Below are 19,009 nucleotides of genomic sequence, written 5' to 3' on the forward strand. Positions count from 1 at the left end.
CCAGGTAAGCCTCTGATCTGAATTTGGAGATTTCAGAATAAGAAGTGGAAGGGTAGGAAAAAGACATAAATGCGTATGGGCTATAGCTGATTTGAATAGTTCAATGCCCCCTGGATAGGAATTCAGAATACAAGCTGAAAACGTTATTAGGAACAAGTGCAAAATAATTATTTAAACTTTCTTAGGCTGCAGCTACATACTTAAAGATTATAGTGGACCTTGTTCTTGATAAGCGAGGTCACGCATATCTCTAACTCAGGCCAATCTTTGTCACATTTGTCAGAAGTAAATATACTGCTGTAGCTCACGTGATTTATACATACAAGTCTCATTCTGACTATTAGGGAATTGAAATTTAAACAAATGTTCCATCTCTAGAGGAGGGGACTGGCCTCTGATTCAGAACTTCCTTTCTGTCTAAGAGCCAATATAGGAAAGGTTATTCATCAAGCAAAAAAGAAGAATAATTTCCAATTCAGAGTGTTTATAAAATCCAGCAGAGGAGTTAAAAAAAAAGTAGTTGCTGCTTTATTGTATTTTTCATTTTAGATTTGCCCTTAATTAAACAACAGGAAAAGCAAAATAGAACAAAGAAATATCACAAGGTGTTCTCATGCATATTGGTATATGCAAGTTTTACACATGAAGCTTCAGTAAAAGATTCCCAGATTTCATTATAATTTCACATATAATGGGGGGGGGGGGGCTGACAACTGAATGAAAAGTAATACCTCCACCTCCATATCTTCAGCTTAAACAGTTGCTTTTAACAAATGAAACAGGAAAAGAATGCTTAAACTGAGCTCTTTTGTTATTTGTATAATTTAGCTGTCCTTGAAACTGAAAATACTGGTCAGAATTGAAATATCAATAATTGTAGTTGTACATATAGCCAGTAGGTGGCAATAGACAATTATTCTTTACATAAAGAAAAAACAACTAATAACTCAGTATCTCCCAGTATTGCATCATAAAGTAAAAGTCTCAACATCCATTGAAAGTTTCCATGTACGGTTGGTTGGCTTTTGTCAATTCCAAGGTTTGGAGTACCCCATAATATCAATCTGACATGAGAAAAACGATCCAATTGAAAAATTTTAGAAATGTATGCCACAATTTTCAAATTGATGGAATAGTGAGAAAAGATACATTTATTGTATTTTGAACCCCAAGTAGTCTGAATAATTAAAGGTGCTATATGTGTGTATTCCCAAAGAGCAATAAGTGAAGCTCCCCAGAGTTTGATAGCGGTCAAATTATATGCATAATGGTATAATTGAAGATTGGGGAAGCTAAGTCTCTTTTCTTCAAATGACTAAAGTATTTTTTTCAACAATAGCTGGAAATTAAAAAAAAAAAAACCTACATGAAGATTTACCTTGTACAAGTAGTCCTCAACCTACAACAGTTCATTTAGTTACCAAACTTATAACGACACTGAAAAAAGTAACTTACGACTGTTTTTCATATTTATGACCATTTGCAGCAGTCCCATGGTCATGTGATCAAAATTCAGGCACTTGGCAACTGATTCATATTTATGAGGGTTTCAGTGTCCCGGGGTCATGAGATCACTTTTTGCAACCTTCTGACAAGCAAAGTCAATGGGGAAGCCAAATTCACTTAACAACTGTGTTGCTAACTTAACACCTGCAGTGATTCACTTAACAACTGTGGCAAAAAAGGTCATAAAATGGGGCAAACTCCTTGAACTAATGTCTCACTTAGCAACAGAAATTTGGGGCTCAATTTTGGTCATAAGTCAATAACTATCTGTACTGATTTTTTTTTTTAAAAAAAAAAACCCTTTTCCTGATATGTATATCAGAGATTACATCCATTCTGAAAGTTTTTACCGACTCAAAAGGGTAAGGCCTAAAGCCTCTCATCTATTACTATCCCTTTGTATATATTGTTCATATTTAATGCATTTATTTGAAAAATACCCCACAAAATAAGACTATATAAACAGTTAATAAATTCAGTATTTATACAAAAATGTAGTCGGGATGCTTATAGATCTTTGCCTGTTGGCTTCAACATTAAACTACATTAATTAAAAGACTATCCTGCTAGTCACCCAAACTTGTTAATCAAATATATCTGAGCTGGAATGGAGTATGACACTGAAAAATAAACAGTAATCATCAGCATATAACGCCAATATACTGTACTGTATGGTATGATGAAGTATGCCAAAAAAAACCCTTCACAGATTATAGGATATTGTGTCTGATGACACAAGCATATCCTAAAACATCAGAAATCAAAGGAGAAACTGGGCATCCTAATTCAGTAGTTTTATAAAATAACCAGTTGCTATTTTAAAGAAAACAAAAATCATGAATTTGGGCAACTTAAATTGACCAGATTTAGCTACCCCAAATTAATTGAGGTTCTCACTTTTGAAAATGCTTGCACAGTACAAAAAAAACAACAAACCACCTTCATTTGGGCCTTTATTTTTTGCTAGCTGCTTGAAAACCAAGCAGGTATTCCAGACTCAGATTTCAGAGGAGAAGGACATGTACGTTCAAGGAGGAATAGTCAGTTCCTCCATTAATGCTGCTAAGCAAGCTGTGGGAACATCGTCATCAGAAGTCAAACTCAGCTCAAAGATGTCTCTAGTTTTAAGCCACTTGGCACATGCAGGGGGTTGGACTCGATGACCTCCAAGGTCCCTTCCAACTTTATTATTATTATTATTATTATTATTATTATTATTATTATTATTATTATTATTATTATTATTATTATTATTATTATTATTATTATTATTATTATTATTATTATTATTATATCCTTTACTTACCTCAGACTCCCAGATACTAAGCTTTGAGGTATTGTTGAAATAAGATGAATTTTTTAAAAATACAGTGAATGTAGGGCAGAGGTCTTCAAACCTGACCCTTTTATGACTTTTGGACTTCAACTCCCAGAATTCCTCACCCAGCTTTGGCCAAGTTTGAAGACCCCTGATGTAGGGGAACGTTACCAATGATGGCATTTTATAATACCTATTTTCTAATAGTGTTATTACACTTATGCCAACAGTTAATTGAAAAAACAATGTCTCCCTAACACATAAAAATATAGAAGAGCAGCTGATCTGGAAAATATGATTATGAAATAAAACATTCTCAGGTAAAAAACCCCAGTTCTCTTGTGATCATAAATAAATTAGAGATGTGCTGACCCCTGAATGAATCACCAGCTGAGAAAGTCACATGGTTTTCTGTGAATCATTCCATAGTATGCTGTATGAAGAAGTTTGGTGTTTTTCTTTGGTGTTTTTTTCTCCTTCCATTTCTAATGCAACAAATCTGGCAAACAGGTTCATATGTTGTATTAGAGTCAAGCAAAAAAAAAGACCATGTAAAAGGCATGCATGTTATCTATTTATGTTTTCTTACAGCAAAACATATAATGTTATCTTTGTAAAATAAGTAGTCTTCAATTAAAATTATAGTATGATTGTTATTTCACTGTTTCAAATGTATGTATATATATGTATGTGTATATATATATATACTTGCTATGGGTTTGTTGGTTGCCTCCCAGTGGCATCTAAGGTGAAGCAATAAATAAACCAAAAAGGAAAAAAAAAGAAAAATTAACAATTAAAATTGGCAATTAAAAATTTGAAAAGTATTCTTATAGATCTCTTAAATATTATTTCTGATGCATTTTTATTTCTGTTATATAGGTATGCAAATATTCCTATCTTTCCGGACATACTTATACATATATACTATGTTATAAACAGGGGCATCTGTGGGTGTGAGTGTTCAAAAGTTAAGATGCTAACCGCAACTGTATAATCAAAACCCTACCCCATTTTTATGTATGTTGCACATATAGTACTATATATCTTTAAAGTGGCTTCAATCATACTGTTGCAGCTTAATTTATTATTATTTTGGTTTAAAAAAACCATCTTAACTTTTTAGACTCCTCCCTTCACAAATGCACCACTTTATATCTTCCACAATTGATATGAATACAAAATTCACATCAGAATATTTATTACAGTACAAATACACATAGGCCCTATCTATTGACTAACTGGATAATTTTTTTATTGCTCGTAAAGAGACATACTGTTAACGGCTAAAAAAGTTAGTGTCTAATGGCAGAGCTCTACAGCTGTTATCTCAGAATATAAGCTGTCCTGAGACGACAATTTACTGAACAGAAATATTTTATCCATTCCATCCTAGACTTCCATAAGAACAGAAATAAATCAATAAAAACAAGCAACAGTGTTTTACATGTTGATGGGCAGTGAACCCGGGGCTATAAATCTGCAATCCCAACCTTTGGTTTCTAAAATCATTTGTTGAGTCTTACAGAGAGGCTATTTTTAAGCAACTATGGCCATTTACAGCTTTTTTGGGAAGGACAAGCTATGCAGATTTTTGGATCCTTGTGAGATTCACCCTATTCCTGACTACACAGTTTAAACTGCAGTATATTCTCCATTTGATATAGTAATTGTTCATTTCTAACTTCATAATCAAGAATCCTTTATTCAGCGCAGCAATATTGTGATAGATCAAATATTCTGTGTTAATATCAGCAATCAAGAATTTAGAGAGGACTTGAGGATGACTCAAAGAATCAGAACTACAACTACTATTGGTCCAGATAATTGCAAGGTAGGGGAGGAGAAAGAGAAAGAGAAAGAAGGAGGAAGAATGGAAGGAATATTGGGGGAATAATATAATCATCATGCCTTGAAAATCAAATATTTCAAAGAAAGTTGGTTTAATAAGAATTTCATAAGGATTGTCCTTCATATCAAGAAATAACCAGGAAGCCACTATGTTTATAAGCAGCATTTTCTCTACGTTGCTATCTTATATTTCATGTTTTCATTGGTTTGCTGAAAAGTTGTCGATGAATTAAAACTTACTCTGATATCATATAAATTTACCATCTGGGTTGTTAACAAAATCTAGTTCATGGGCAGCTTTACCTCATTGTTAAATACACAATCAGACTTCCATTTCAATAAAAAAAAATGAAAGGATTTCCTTCTGTCTGTTGTAACTGATAGAAGAGAGGAAACTTGTTAATGTTCCTGTTTTGAGTAATCCATTGTTTTCCTTTCTCAGAATCATTTTCATGCAGTCTATGCCTCCCTGCTTTTTCCTTTTAAATCTGCTGACAGTTGAGGCTTAGTCAAAATGCTGCTCCTTCTGAATAGTTAGGACTAAGAGATTTACATCATGCAAAGACTTTCACTCCGTTCTCATTTAACTTCACAGTTTCTTGGGTCTCATTTTTAGTAGGCGGTGTTATTTTATCAAACTGTACACTTCCCGTTTGGGGCAAAGAGATATCTTTTGGAAAAGCATGCCGAGGAAAATTCTTGGATTAGTCTTGTTCATCCTAGCAATATGTGCAACTTTTCAAGACGAAGGGCGGACAAATCAGGTAAGTTTCTGTGAGGGGTGAAAACTGCAGTCCACTCTGCCATTTTAACTTGGAAATAAGCTCTGGCGAACTTGGGAAAATTAGCATGCTTCTCTGGCAAAAGTTGTAAAATCCTTCAGCACTTAAAGGGGCAGCAGGATGTTTGAAAAGAGGATGAGATGAAAAAATAAATATTACTTCAGCTTCAAAAAGCAAATTCCCACTTAACCAGACCTTAGAACTAGGTCTGTCCTTACACTATGTGTATGGTTTGGGGAAATATATGTATAAAATTGCAAGGTTGATGCATTTTAATGAATTAAACAATTAAGAATTTTTCATCAGAATTAGTAAGTTAAGTCAAGTGATTTGGCAATTCATTTAGCATAATCTAACTATTTTTAGTTTTTAAGTGTAAATATTAGTAAAAACTGAATAATTCCCCCTTTTCAATTATGCTTATTTAAACATTGATAAATGTATTGTCTAATTTAGGAATGCAATAGGGCAGCCCCCTAACATTCCTTGAAGCCTCCCAGAGTAGAAAGGGTAAAAACCTGGTCTCCCTATTTTTCCCCCCATTTGGAGGGATTAGGGAAGCTTTACGAGATTTCTCCCCCTTCCCCCAATATATTGGAAATCTCATGATCCACCAGAGCCTGGTATAAAAAATACAGACCAGAATCACTGGGGTTGAGTGGCATATACATTTTTAATACAAATTTAATAAATTTAATAAAAAAATAATTTTTAAATAATAAATTATGTTGTTCGCACTGACAGCTAGATGTTTAGACTGGATCTTATTCACCTATTAATCCTCCCCAAGGACTTGAGATAGGCAGATGATGTATTATTTTTATTATGCTTGGTTGCACAGTCCATCACATTTTTCTTCCTCCTCTTCCTCTTCCCCATCATCATCATCATCATCATCATCATCATCATCATATTCAAATCTCCAGAATTTATTTTGAACTCTCAGTCCTTCCACATATAATTTTCTATAATGAACCAAGAGTTGTAAACAACTCAGAATCAGATCTCTTTGCCAATCTATTGCTGTTTACTCAAAATCTGTAAAGGAAAAATTCATATCTTAAACAAATGTTTACGAAGATAGAATAGATCAAAAAGTACTTTAATTATTGATAAAGATCCTAATAGCATAAGTATTCTTCTTTTAGATGTCAAACAATTATGAATAAACATGTGTCTTCAGGCCAGTCAATTGTTCCCAGCCCAACTCACTTCACCCTGTCATGGGGAAAATAGGAGGAGGAAGGAGTATTAAATATGTTTGCCACCTTGAGTTATTTATTTATAAATAAATAAATAAATAAATAAATCTGTAGAAGATGTAAGAGGAAGGAAGGAATTATATAGGAAAATATATTTGGCCTTTCTGAGAAAGAAATCAGGGCTATATAGTAATCCAGTTTCAACAGGAAAAAATGATTTGGAGAAACCGGGGTATGTCCAAAACATTTGTCAACCTTTGTCTTAAAACATGGATCTTTTCTTGGGATCGCACAGCTGCAAAATAGATAACCTTGAGTGCTCTGTGAGTGTATGTATAATCCGAATCATCTTTTCCCTGGTGAATCTGGATTTCTGAGAGCATTTAAAGAGCTTTGTTGAAACTGAGCTTATCCAAACTTAAAGATGAACTTTGAATAGGATGAATTCCAATAACTCCCCTCCCCCCCCAAAAAATATATAGAATGATATTGTGTTTATATAAATGTACAGAACAGGAAAATAAAATGGAAACTCTGTATCTTGTATGTTCCTAAACAAGATTTTATAATAATATGAATACTATTAAGAGTGACTAAAGACATTTTTTTTACAGATATCCTGTTGCTACGTATAAAAGCCACAAAAAAAGAAGGGAGTCACATTACTTTCCGGCACTTAAACAAATAAATTATTTTACCACACAATAAATTCAAAATGTTAGGAATGTGTCAACAATAATGATATTGTGTGTTCAAAGAGGGCTAGGTATACTGACACTGCATCAAGTGTCTGAAGAATTACATCCAGAACTCTGATTTTGTCATTTATTGCCTGCAGTGATGAATAAACAACAGGGAGCAGATTACTGAAATGTTACCATTCACTGGATGGGATTACCTTCTGAATTAGAACATTGAGCCAATAACTTAATCTAATCCAGTAATGGTTTGTGTATATAGTTTGGGTTTAACTTTGTAAAGTTAACTTTGGTTTAACCCGCTTTAATGGGTTCAAGCATTTGTATTTATTTAGAGTATCTTTACTTACCAATTGGAACAAAAGCTTGCACTTATTGAAAAGTGCAGTATAGCAATGGGAATGGAGTGAGGATATAATTCCCAGAGAAGCTCATTTATACTATCTGCTGAACTGGAGAGACTTCATCAGTTAGATGCTCATCACATTCAGAGGAGTCATTCCTTCACAGAGTTACATTTGTCTCCGGATCAAGAACCGGGGACCTTACTCTATGGTCAAATATGTAGAAGTAAGATATGTAAAAGTGAGATCCAATCTATTTTTCTTCAAAGAAACAATAGAGCACCAGAAAAGATAAGTACCTAGCTCCAGCCTCTTATCTGCTCGTTCACAGCTTCCCTCCTCTAAAATCCCCAGGCATGTTTTTTCCTTTTTTTTTCTAATGTGCTTCAAGGCTCTCTTATCTACTTTTGAACAAAACCAAATTTCTCCAGTGTTGGTGTAGTTATCTGAGTGGAAGCAGATCCTGTAGACGGTGGGTGCACCCTGTTTTCTGCAGTTGAACGTTGAACGGTCTTAGAATATGTTAGTTATGGCCTTACATATGGGACTCATAAAGCAGAATCATCTCTGCTGCAGAACGGAGAAATGAAAGGTTCTCTGGGTTGTGTTACAACATTGTTGGGGAAGTGATACTTACCGAAGTTAAACTGCTGGCATGGGGGCAGCACTTTTCTGTGCATGTAGCAGGAAAGCCAAAACCAATAATTCATTAGTGTGGATCGATTTGTCTCCAGAGTTTCTGGGATGTGTTGCATTATAGTTCCCATATTTCTCAGCTGGCATGCTGTGATGAGGCTGGGCAGCCGAAACCATCAGACAGTGTTGGATCAAGGAAGGCTGGCATGCATTAGATATGGATTGATCAGAAATATTTCCAGATGCCTGTCACTTGGCTTTATCTCTGGAAATAAGACATTAAACAGGTTTGAAAACCCATTGATGCTGCTTGTTATCTTTTAACTGAGTTATGAAACTGTGCATTTTGTATAAGAATTATTAACTTTCCCATTTTCCAGTTAAAATCAATGCGATGTCATCGGACGTTCACATATAGGAAGACTACTTCTTGCTCTACTTGCGCTCTTAATTCTCACAAGGTGAGATGCCCAAATGGATGGAGGCTAATTGACAAGCCACAGCAATGCAGGTAAAAAGGTGCTCTTTTCTATTTCAGTGTGTGTGATATATTTTAGAACAGGGATTTCCCAATGAATCAAAGGACACTTTGCTTAATGGTAAAGTCATAGGGATGGTTTACACCTATGGGGAAAAATAAAGACAAAAAACTCCAGGCCAGTCCCAGTTAATAGGACACAACATCTGTCAAGCTTCTACTTTCTGTGCATGCAGAATTTGAGCCTGGATTGTGATGTCATATCAGATACAGAACAACCCTGATACCAAAGGCTTGGAGGTTTCTATGTAAATAATACATTTTATTATGTGACAGAGCTGACCTATGTAAGTAACCACATCTGGATAGTACTACTGATTTTTGAGATAACTAGGGTGGATTATGTCCAATTATGGCCTGTGGCAAAGTTTAATCATATTATTTAGTAATTGAAACAACATAAACATATTTGTTTTCGTAAGCAGGTAGTCAGGCAGGCAAGCAGGTAGATGATAATGGAGAGCTAGACAGATAAATCAATCTTCATTACAGTCACAGACCAAAATGCAACTGAATGGCACCCATTTTTAACAATAACATTTATAAAGAAATCACTAGAGCAACACATCTTAATATCTGCAGTAAACTGAACTTTGATTTACAAAGCTTGTAGAGTAGAACCTATACTTTAAATGCCACTGAAGAAAAAATATTAATTCAAGTATGTGCAAAATGTTTTGTGGTATTTACAGTAGGTAGAGTGAGACTGAGTTGTTTAAGATATCTCTCTGTCTTAGAATGGTAATCAGGATTGCTATGAGGTACAAATCAAATTCAAGCAATCTTTATTTATTTACTGTACCGATCTTTGGTTTTGGGTAGCCCTTGCTCATAGCTCAAGTACTGCAGTGGTGGGTTCTAAGAGTATATTAAACTCACTGCAGGCAAAATAAAATTTAATGTTAATTCAAAAGCCAAATAAGCCTTTTAGTAATGTTGGGCTTCCATATGAATGCCAATAAAAGCTATAAAAGATGCCAAACATTCTTGGAAACTATGATATACACAGATTTTATTCAATAGACACCAAAGCAGCCTATACATATCTTTTCCTTTCCTTAGATCAATAATATATTTGGTACTGGATGTCATTTTCTAATACAAAAAACAATAGTAATGTTTTTATTTTAATCTGTGACTATAATAAAATTCAATCTATTCCTTATTTATCTACTAGCAAAAATGTTTTCTCTTATTTTTGAATCTAGATCATTTTCTCATAATCCTTTAATTTTTAGTTTAGTATTACTCAAATTGCAAATTAACATCTGTGCTTTTTTATTGCATGCTGATTTCCTAAAGCAGGGGTCTTCAAACTTGGCCCTTTTATGACTTGTGGACTTCAATTCCCAGAATTCCTCAGTCAGGCACACTGGCTGAGGAATTCTGGGAGTTGAAGTTCACAAGTCATAAAAGGGCCAAGTTTGAAGACCCCTGTCCTAAAATAACAGTTATGTTCTATTATGTCCTATTCCTCACTTCTACACTTTGAAGTTAAGCTCCAGAATATTTTAAATTCTTAATATATGGATGCCAACCCATTTGCTGTCAAATGTACCAAACATATTTAGCTTTTGAAAACCAAAACTGCACAGTGTCTCATTGATATTGAAGTTCCTATACCTAACTTACAGAAACAGGACTGAAGTTCCAGGGCTTAAACGATTTTTGTACTTTTAGTATCTGCCGTGGAATTAATTTAATTTCCTCTATGATTTTCAATAATTCTCAAAGTTTTTTTTTAAAAAACTAAGCTTCTGATATGCAGATTAAATATTTTCATTTGTAACTTGGATGGTGATATGTTAACTTTCTAAGTTAGCTTCTCCCAATCTGGAGAGCCTTCCAGATTTTCCCAGCCAGCAGGGCAACTGTTGAGAATCCTGAAGTTGAGATCCACACATATAGAGGGAAAGCAGGTTGGAGAATTGCTGAGCAGTTGGTAAACTAACCATTGGCAATATGTAGAGTCAAAAAACTGATGGATCTTAAAGGTTCACCCTATGAATTGAGGAAGGATTTCTTGGCAGAACAGAAAGATCACCCTATGCATGCAGCTTAGTTGTCAATGGAAGCCTCTTCTGTTGAGTATATTTGCATGATGCTTTAAGCTTAATATGACTGAATGGTGAATATGCCCTACTATGGTGTGCTCATGTCTGCTGGCTCCTTTTTTAAGCCAGGAATGGTGTAGCAAGCAGTTGCATTCACTGTGCTAACCTATACAAAGGCTTAGTGTTTTATGTAAATAATACTGATACAACAAGGCACCTCATCTGTTGTTGAAGCAAGCTGAAGGGTATAGATAAAATTACAGAATTGGAAGGAGAGTTTTGGACACTGGGTCCAACTAACAATTCAGTACAGGATTACAAATTAAAACATCTTAGATAGATGGCTCCTCAGTGCTCCTCCTCCTCCTGCTTGAACACCCCCAATTCTTTATCCACAACTTTCCATGAGCAATTGATTCCACTATTGTATTGATGTTATCATTAGCTAGTTGTTTTTGGTTTAATTGTTCAATTAGAATTTGCCTTTCTAAATCTACTATTCTTTTCACTCTGTTCCTCTGCTCTAGAATAAAAATGTTTTTGCTTTTCTTCAAAGTCATATGCTTTTAGGTTTTTGAAAGTACTTATACCTACTTACCTATTTAGGTACATACTGTAGGTACAAGGTACATATGTTTATGTGTACATACCTGTACACACACTTACACATATCTATACACACAATTGAGAAACCAAGAGTAAAGGAAGTAAGGTCAACAATTCTGTATCACTGATTCTGGGCAGCCAAATTTGGGCCAGAAAAATGACACTGCTATTTCTAGTTTTACCTTCAAGGCAGATGATCATGATAGAAAGTATTTTCAGATCAGATTTTGGCTTTTCTGTGCTATAGGTATTGTTTGGAATATATCACTGTGCCTTATAGTTCCCTGAATGATAACAATTTTTGCATCTGTGCATATGTGTGTTCGTTTTCCTATTTCAGGTATACAGTAAACCTGGGTGAGAATACCTTATCTATCTCGGGGTGTAATTACTTGTGCGTGAAGGACGTAGAAGAGGAACAATGCTGCTCTGGATCCTGGGGTTCTGAATGCTATGGTAAGTTTTTGAATATAGGACACATACCACATAGTCAGGGACTCAGATAGTTTGGGAATCATGTTTTCCTTGACAAGCTTTTGGAGTCTGTATGTACTGAAGCTATGGAGTCCAATAAGAAATAAGGATTTAAACACTGGGCCATACAGAGGTAGGCAGTATCAGCATGCTGTGTACTTGAAAAAATATACCTTTTGCAATCATTTGCACATATTGTACAGGCAATGTACAATGATGACATACAACAGCAAAAGGAGAAAAAAAAATTCAAAAACCCATGTTGTGGACCAGGGGTGTCAAACTCAATTTCATTGAGGGCCGCATCAGCATTGCGGTTGCCCTCAGGGGGGCCAGGTGGGTGTGGCCAGGGTGGATGCGGCCTACTGGGTGGGCATGGATGGAGTGGGTGTGGCCTACTGGGTGGGTGTGGCCAGCTCTACATTGTCTGCGTCAAGGGTGCCTGTGGGGGCCTGGGCAGGAGTGGGACAGATCTGAGGGTCTCTGGCAGAAGGGGGTGGGACCAGGGCAAGCGCCAAGGCATGGTCCACTGGAAGAGCCTCACTGTTCCTCTCAGGCCATGTGAGGGGAGGGGCTGGATGGTGGTGCGGGCTGCCCAGAGCCCTGGGCAGCAGAGGTCAAATGCCCAGCCTGGCCCTCAAGCACCCGCGGCACCAAGCCCAGCCCCACTTCCTCAAGGCTGCTGCTCAAGGTTCTCCTGGTTCCTCGCTGTTTCCAGACAGCCTTGTGGAGCTAAGACTAAATGCATTTCAGCATAGATGGCCACCACAACATTGTACATTGGCTCCCAGCTGGCCTGGGCCAGGGCCAAGGCAGAGGGGGCCATTCCCTCACTGTTTCCAGGATGGCTTCATGGGCCACATGAAACCACTTCGCAGGCTGCATCTGGCCCCCGGGCCTTGTGTTTGACATGTCTGTTGTAGATATAACACAACAATTGTACATTTGATGTGCAACAGTCAGTCCCAGTCAAGTCAACACACAAAGAAGGGTCTCCAATTGTAATGGCATCTAGGACTGACCTTGGGAGACAGAAGAAGAACCACAGAGTAGACAACAGTCAGATAAGAGACTGCTGAGCCTGCAGAAGGAATGCAGGGGGATGGCAAATGTCTCAGAAGGAACTCCCCATTTTTTCTTGAGCTGTGAAGATGATGGGGGAGAGTTGTACTTTTAGACTTGCAAGATTCTGTTATTCTGAATGAACAGATTCATTAAGAAGGAAGGCTCCTTGTTATCCCGGATGGCCCAAAGAAATAAAACTAGGCCCCGATGTTTATACGAATAGAGCAGTGGTTCTCAACCTTTTTAATGCCCCGACCCCAACCGGTCGTAAGTCGAGGACTAAACCGGTCGTAAGTCAAGGACTAAACCAGTCGTAAGTCGAGGACTAAACCGGTTGTAAGTCGAGGACTACCCAACCGGTCGTAAGTCGAGGACTTTCCCTGCCCGGGAGCGCCGCGCATGCGTGGTTCCGTCCCCTGCGCCGGCCGAGGCATAGCTGGCAAGCGGCAGAGACGGAGCAGGCCGACCACCAGCTGGCCCAGCCCAAGGAAGGTAAGGCACCCGCCGGAAAAGGGGAAAAAATGGTGGACAAAAAAAATGGCGGACAAAAAAATGGCGGACAGCCTTGCTTGGCGACCCCCGTGAAATGGTCAATCGACCCCAAATGGGGTCCCGACCCACAGGTTGAGAACCACTGGAATAGAGCTTTCTCCACAAGGCCACTGAACTAAGAAGAAATGGGCATACACTGTTTGTAATGTCTTGCAATGAGGATGCACCTGATTTAATCAAAACAGTATGGGAGTGACACAGTTTTTAAAACAATCTAAACGTGGGTAAACTCTCTTCCTCTCATAGAATGTCCTGGTGGATCTGAAAACATATGCAACCAGCATGGAACCTGTTTGGATGGCATTGCGAATAATGGAACTTGCATTTGTAATGTAAGACTGGCTTTGCTTTCTCCAAGAATGTATTACTACCAGTAGGCTGGACAGTTTATAGCCCAGAGCAGGGCTTTTTTTCTCATAGAACGCCCAGAATGGAGTTCCGGCACCTTTTTTGGATGGAACCTTGTAGGGTAGGCAAGGCGGGTTGTATGACATGTGTGAGTTCTGGCACCTTTTTTTTTTTTTTTTTTTTTAGAAAAAAAGCACTGGCCAAGAGCGTTCTTCTAGTGCATCACAACACTAGCTTGGATGACTTTCTCCCACAGTGCTAATCAAAGAAAGAGAGTGACATTTACATTTGGAGGGGTAAATTTGTCCTAGAACTAAAACAAAAAACCAACCAACAAACAAAAACCAGACTCTCACCCCTCTCCACAAGAAATCCGGAGACTGAAGGGAATCTGATGGGAAGCAAGAATCTCTCTGAATGTTTATGCTAATGAGCTCTTATACCTTGTTCCACTATCAAGGTGTATTTTAATCTTTGTAGAAAAGTTTGTGTTGCTGTCTGTGAGTTTTAGATGGGCATCTTCAGTGTCACCAGGAAGACCCACATAGTCCATTTTTCAATTTACTTGGTTTTCTTTGATGTTCTTTCATTCTGCTCATCATTTAATAGCTACTCTTCTTGGAAAAGTATATATTGCAATGCTCAATAAGCGAAGTTCTTAATGGAGCTGTTAATATATGATCACCAAGGGAAAAGCATGTCATGAAATAATAAATACAGCAGGCAAGTGTATCTATAACTCAAGGTTGAACTGTGGAGTTCTTGATGCTCTCTGTGCTGCTTGTCTGTTTGCAGATGTTTCATTATCCAACTAGGTAGCATCCTCAGTGCTAGTGATTATGGCATTTGCTGCCTGCTTATGTATAGTAGCTTGCCCAGCCATGAATCAAGGAGCCATCAAGGAGGAAATCACACTCTCAGCAAAACTGGCATCAAGAACTCCAAGTAACAAATAGAATTTATGTGCTGATTTGTGCACCTAATTAAATTCTATTTTGCTTCCTAATCATTATTAAAATCATGTAAAAAGAGGAAATATTTTATTAAATTAGATTTTTTTTACAATGGTACATTTGCTGCTAAAGGACTATATCGGGGTAGGCAACCTTGGCTCTTTTATGACTCGTGGACTTCAACTCCCAGAATTCTTGAGCCAGCCATGCTGGCTCAGGAATTCTGGGAGTTGAAGTCCACGAGTCATAAAAGAGCCAAGGTTGCCTACCCCTGGACTATATAGTCCAGCACACTATGAATTAAAGTATAAAGCAGAGGCTGGCAAGGCAGTGCCTGCAGATCAACAAAGCACCTTCTAGACATCAAAAGCTGCTCTTAGTTCCCCCATTTTTAAAATGAGTTTTTTGTAAGATTTTGTTCTTTTCACCAAAGCTTTTATGCATTATTTGGCAACTGGGTGAAAAGAACAACTTGTTGTTAATTGTTGCTAATTGCAAAGTCGTGTCCGACCCATCGCGACCCCATGGACAACATTCCTCCAGGTCTTCCTGTCCTCTACCATCTTCTGGAGTCCATTTAAGCTCACGCCTACTGCTTCATTGACTCCATCCAGCCACCTCATTCTCTGTCGTCCCCTTCTTCTATTGCCCTCAATCTTTCCCAGCATTAGACTCTTCTCCAGTGAGTCCTTCTTTCTCATTAGGTGGCCAAAGTATTTGAGTTTCAACTTCAGGATCTGGCCTTCTAAAGAGCAGTCGGGGTTGATCTCTTCTAGGACTGACCGGTTTGAACGCCTTGCAGTCCAAGGGACTCGCAGAAGTCTTCTCCAGCACCATAGTTCAAAGACTTCAATTCTTTGTCGCTCAGCCTTTCTTATGGTCCAACTTTCACAGCCATACATTGCAACTGGGAAAACCATAGCCTTGACTATACGCACTTTTGTTGGCTGGGTGATGTCTCTGCTTTTTAGTATGCTGACTAGATTTGCCATAGCTTTCCTCCCCAGGAGCAAGCGTAAAGGACAACTACTGATTATTATATCCAGATAGGATAATTATTACATTGCTGAGTTTGCTCTATTGAACAGAGAGATTTGTAATTCAGCCAGCTTCTCTCCTGCATTCTCTTGATTACAAATGGAAAGAGGAATTGTGGATGGAGCATGCAAGAATTTAGAAGGAAGCTGATTCAGTTCCATCTCTCTTATTTACATGTGCATCCTCTTCTGGAATAATGATTACATGAAACATTTACATTACATTAATTGTTCATTTTATGATCTGCATTTCTTTAAGTAATTGGTCCTCTCTTTTTTCTAAATACAGTCTATTACTTTAAAAAACACACAACTATTGTTTATACAGTAGTGCTTTCTTAAAAGAACAAAGGAGATTTAATTTTAACATTATCAAGGAAGCAAATTGATGATAATGTGTATAGATAGTTTCTTTATACTGTATACTGTGCATTATCCCACAGAAGTAAACTATTGGTGGCCTCCCAGATGTTATTAAAACACACTGTCAAGACCAAATAAATCAGAACTCCAAGGCTTGAAATTTCCTCAAAGCACATGTTTATTAGATAAATAATATCGGCACGGTCAAAAGTGAAAACAAATCTAAAATTCCCCTTAAAGATTCAATGTAGCTAAATGTAATAATTCCCTCCCCTTTTCTATGCGATTATTACACTACCCAATAAAAGCAATTGCTGGCTTCCGTTAAACTTCTTTTCTCCATCTTCCAGCTTCTGTGGGAATGACCTTGGTTCCCATGGGACCGCTGTATGTTTAGTCTAGCAATGCTACCGTTTTCCTTTTCCCCAACCTGTGGCAACTTAGAATGACGAAGATGGCTTCAGCCAGGTTTGTTTCAGAAGTTGACACACACCTTCCAGCAACTTTTGTTGGCAAAACATCATTGAGAGATCTGCAAGGAGTTGTAGTTCTGCAGCCTTGGAGGACTACAATTTCCTCAGCTCTATTGTTAGGAAGCCCAGGATCTATCTTCCTTCCTTCCTTCCTTCCTTCCTTCCTTCCTTCCTTCCTTCCTTCCTTCCTTCCTGCCTGCCTGCCTGCCTGCCTGCCTGCCTGCCTTCCTTCCTTCCTTCCTTCCTTCCTTCCTTCCTTCCTTCCTTCCTTCCTTCCTGACATAAAAATACCATTGTAAAAGTTCATCTCTTTGATTCCTTTAGGCAAATTATGGTGGCTTCGCATGCCAAGATTGCAAAGATGAAAAGCATTTCGGCCCTGACTGTCAATCTGGTAAGCATCTCAAGCCCAGGATCTCACTGAAATGAATTGAGATAATGGCTGTTAGTCAACTAAGAGAAAATTTGAATGAGCTGATGGGCAAATCATAGGCACATGATAATAGCAATGGGCACTATAAATCACTGTAGAGAAGCATAGTTAAAATGTTCTGGGCCAGGTATCTGATGTATCTGTATCGATTTCTGAATACATTTGGAAATTTCTTACATTATCTATCTACATTAATTCTGATATCCCTGACCTGAAGAGTACAGTGATAGCGGAGAATAGTTGACTCTATAGCTCCTAAGTGCCTTTTCAACAGCAGAGCTCTATCAGCACCCTGGTTTATGAAGCAATTGAGAATAATGAAGCGGATAGGTAGAAGATTGGGGCACCCAGCTGTACCACTCCAAACCTCAGTCTCCAAGGAAACCAGTATCAATATTGGGCTAGAACTGGTAGAACAGGTTGAAATTAATTCCAGGCAAGACAGAGGTGCTATTGGTAAAGATCCATCAAGTTGTTGTTCTCTTAGAAACCACATTGATAGATTTTCTGCATGACAATTCATCCCTAATCTGATCTTTCAGGTCTTTTAGTGATGCCTTCATCACCAGTGTAATTGAGTTCATTTGTCTTGCTACCGCTCTTGCTGTTCCTCTTTTTCTGTTTTCTTCCACCTCAGCATTATAGATTTCTTAAGAAAGCTACCTCTTTGCAGAATGAGTTCAGAATACAATAATTTCAGCCTTGTCATTTGTGCCTTGAGTGAGAACTTTGAATTGTTTCTTTGATGTTTCATTTGTTTGTCTTCTTGGATGTCCACAGTATTCTTAGGAGTCTTCGCCACTATTGCATTTTTAGGAGTCTTCTCCAAAAACATAGTTCAAAAGTGTCCATACTGCTTCTATCCTGCTTCTTTAAAGTCTAACTTTTGCTTCCATTCCAGGGCATACCTTGGTTTGCATGATTCTGATCTTTGTAGGTATAGACATAGCATTTAAATATCTTTTACAAGGCCTTCGTGGTAGCTTTATCAAATGCTAGTTATACCATATTTCTTGACTGCTTGTTAATAATAATAATAATAATAATAATAATAATAATAATAATAATAATAATAATAATAATAATAATAATAATAATAATAATAATAATAATAATAATAATAATAATAATAATAAAGTTGGAAGGGACCTTAGAGGTCATCTAGTCCAACCCCTTGCTCAGGCAGGAAACCCTATACCATTTCAGACAAATGGCTGTCCAGTCTCTTCTTAAAAACTTCCAGTGTTGGAGCATTCACCACTTCTGGAGGCAGGTTGTTCCACTGGTTAATTGTTCTAACTGTCAGGAAGTTCTAGGTTGCTTCTCTCCTTGATTAGTTTCCATCCGTTGCTTCTTGTCCTGCCCTCAGGTGCCTTGGAAAATAGCTTGACTCCCTCTTCTTTGTGGCAGCCCCTGAGATATTGGAACACTGCTATCATGTCCCCCCTCGTCCTTCTCTTCATTAAACTAGACATACCCAATTCCAGCAGCCTTTCCTTATATGCTTTGGCCTCCAGTCCCCTGATCATCTTTGTTGCTCTTCTCTGTACTCTTTCTAGAGTCTCATCTTTTTTACTTCGTGGTGACCAAAACTGGATGCAGTATTCCAAGTGTGGCCTTACTAAGGCATTGTAAAGTGGTATTAATACTTCACGTGATCTTGATTCTATCCCTCTGTTAATGCAGCCCAGCACTGTGTTGGCCTTTTTGGCAGCTGCAGCACACTGCTGGCTCATATTTAAGTGATTGTCCACTAGGACTCCGAGGTCCCTCTCA

General features: G+C 37.7%; 1 protein-coding gene across 1 annotated transcript in view; it reads left to right on the forward strand.

Annotated features, from left to right (window-relative positions):
- Positions 1-5,282: 5,282 nt before the first annotated feature.
- Positions 5,283-19,009, forward strand: part of STAB1 (stabilin 1) — a 115,794-nt gene continuing 102,067 nt past the window's right edge. Inside the window, exons 1-5 of the mRNA XM_029284120.1 lie at positions 5,283-5,439; positions 8,718-8,848; positions 11,876-11,991; positions 13,873-13,958; positions 17,125-17,194. Coding sequence (XP_029139953.1) covers positions 5,359-5,439; positions 8,718-8,848; positions 11,876-11,991; positions 13,873-13,958; positions 17,125-17,194 — 484 coding nt within the window. The 5' untranslated portion in view covers positions 5,283-5,358. The remainder of the gene's footprint in view (positions 5,440-8,717; positions 8,849-11,875; positions 11,992-13,872; positions 13,959-17,124; positions 17,195-19,009) is intronic.

Source organism: Protobothrops mucrosquamatus, unplaced genomic scaffold (genome assembly GCF_001527695.2).
Source record: "Protobothrops mucrosquamatus isolate PMUCROS unplaced genomic scaffold, P.Mucros_1.0 scaffold380, whole genome shotgun sequence".
Lineage (NCBI taxonomy): Eukaryota > Metazoa > Chordata > Lepidosauria > Squamata > Viperidae > Protobothrops > Protobothrops mucrosquamatus.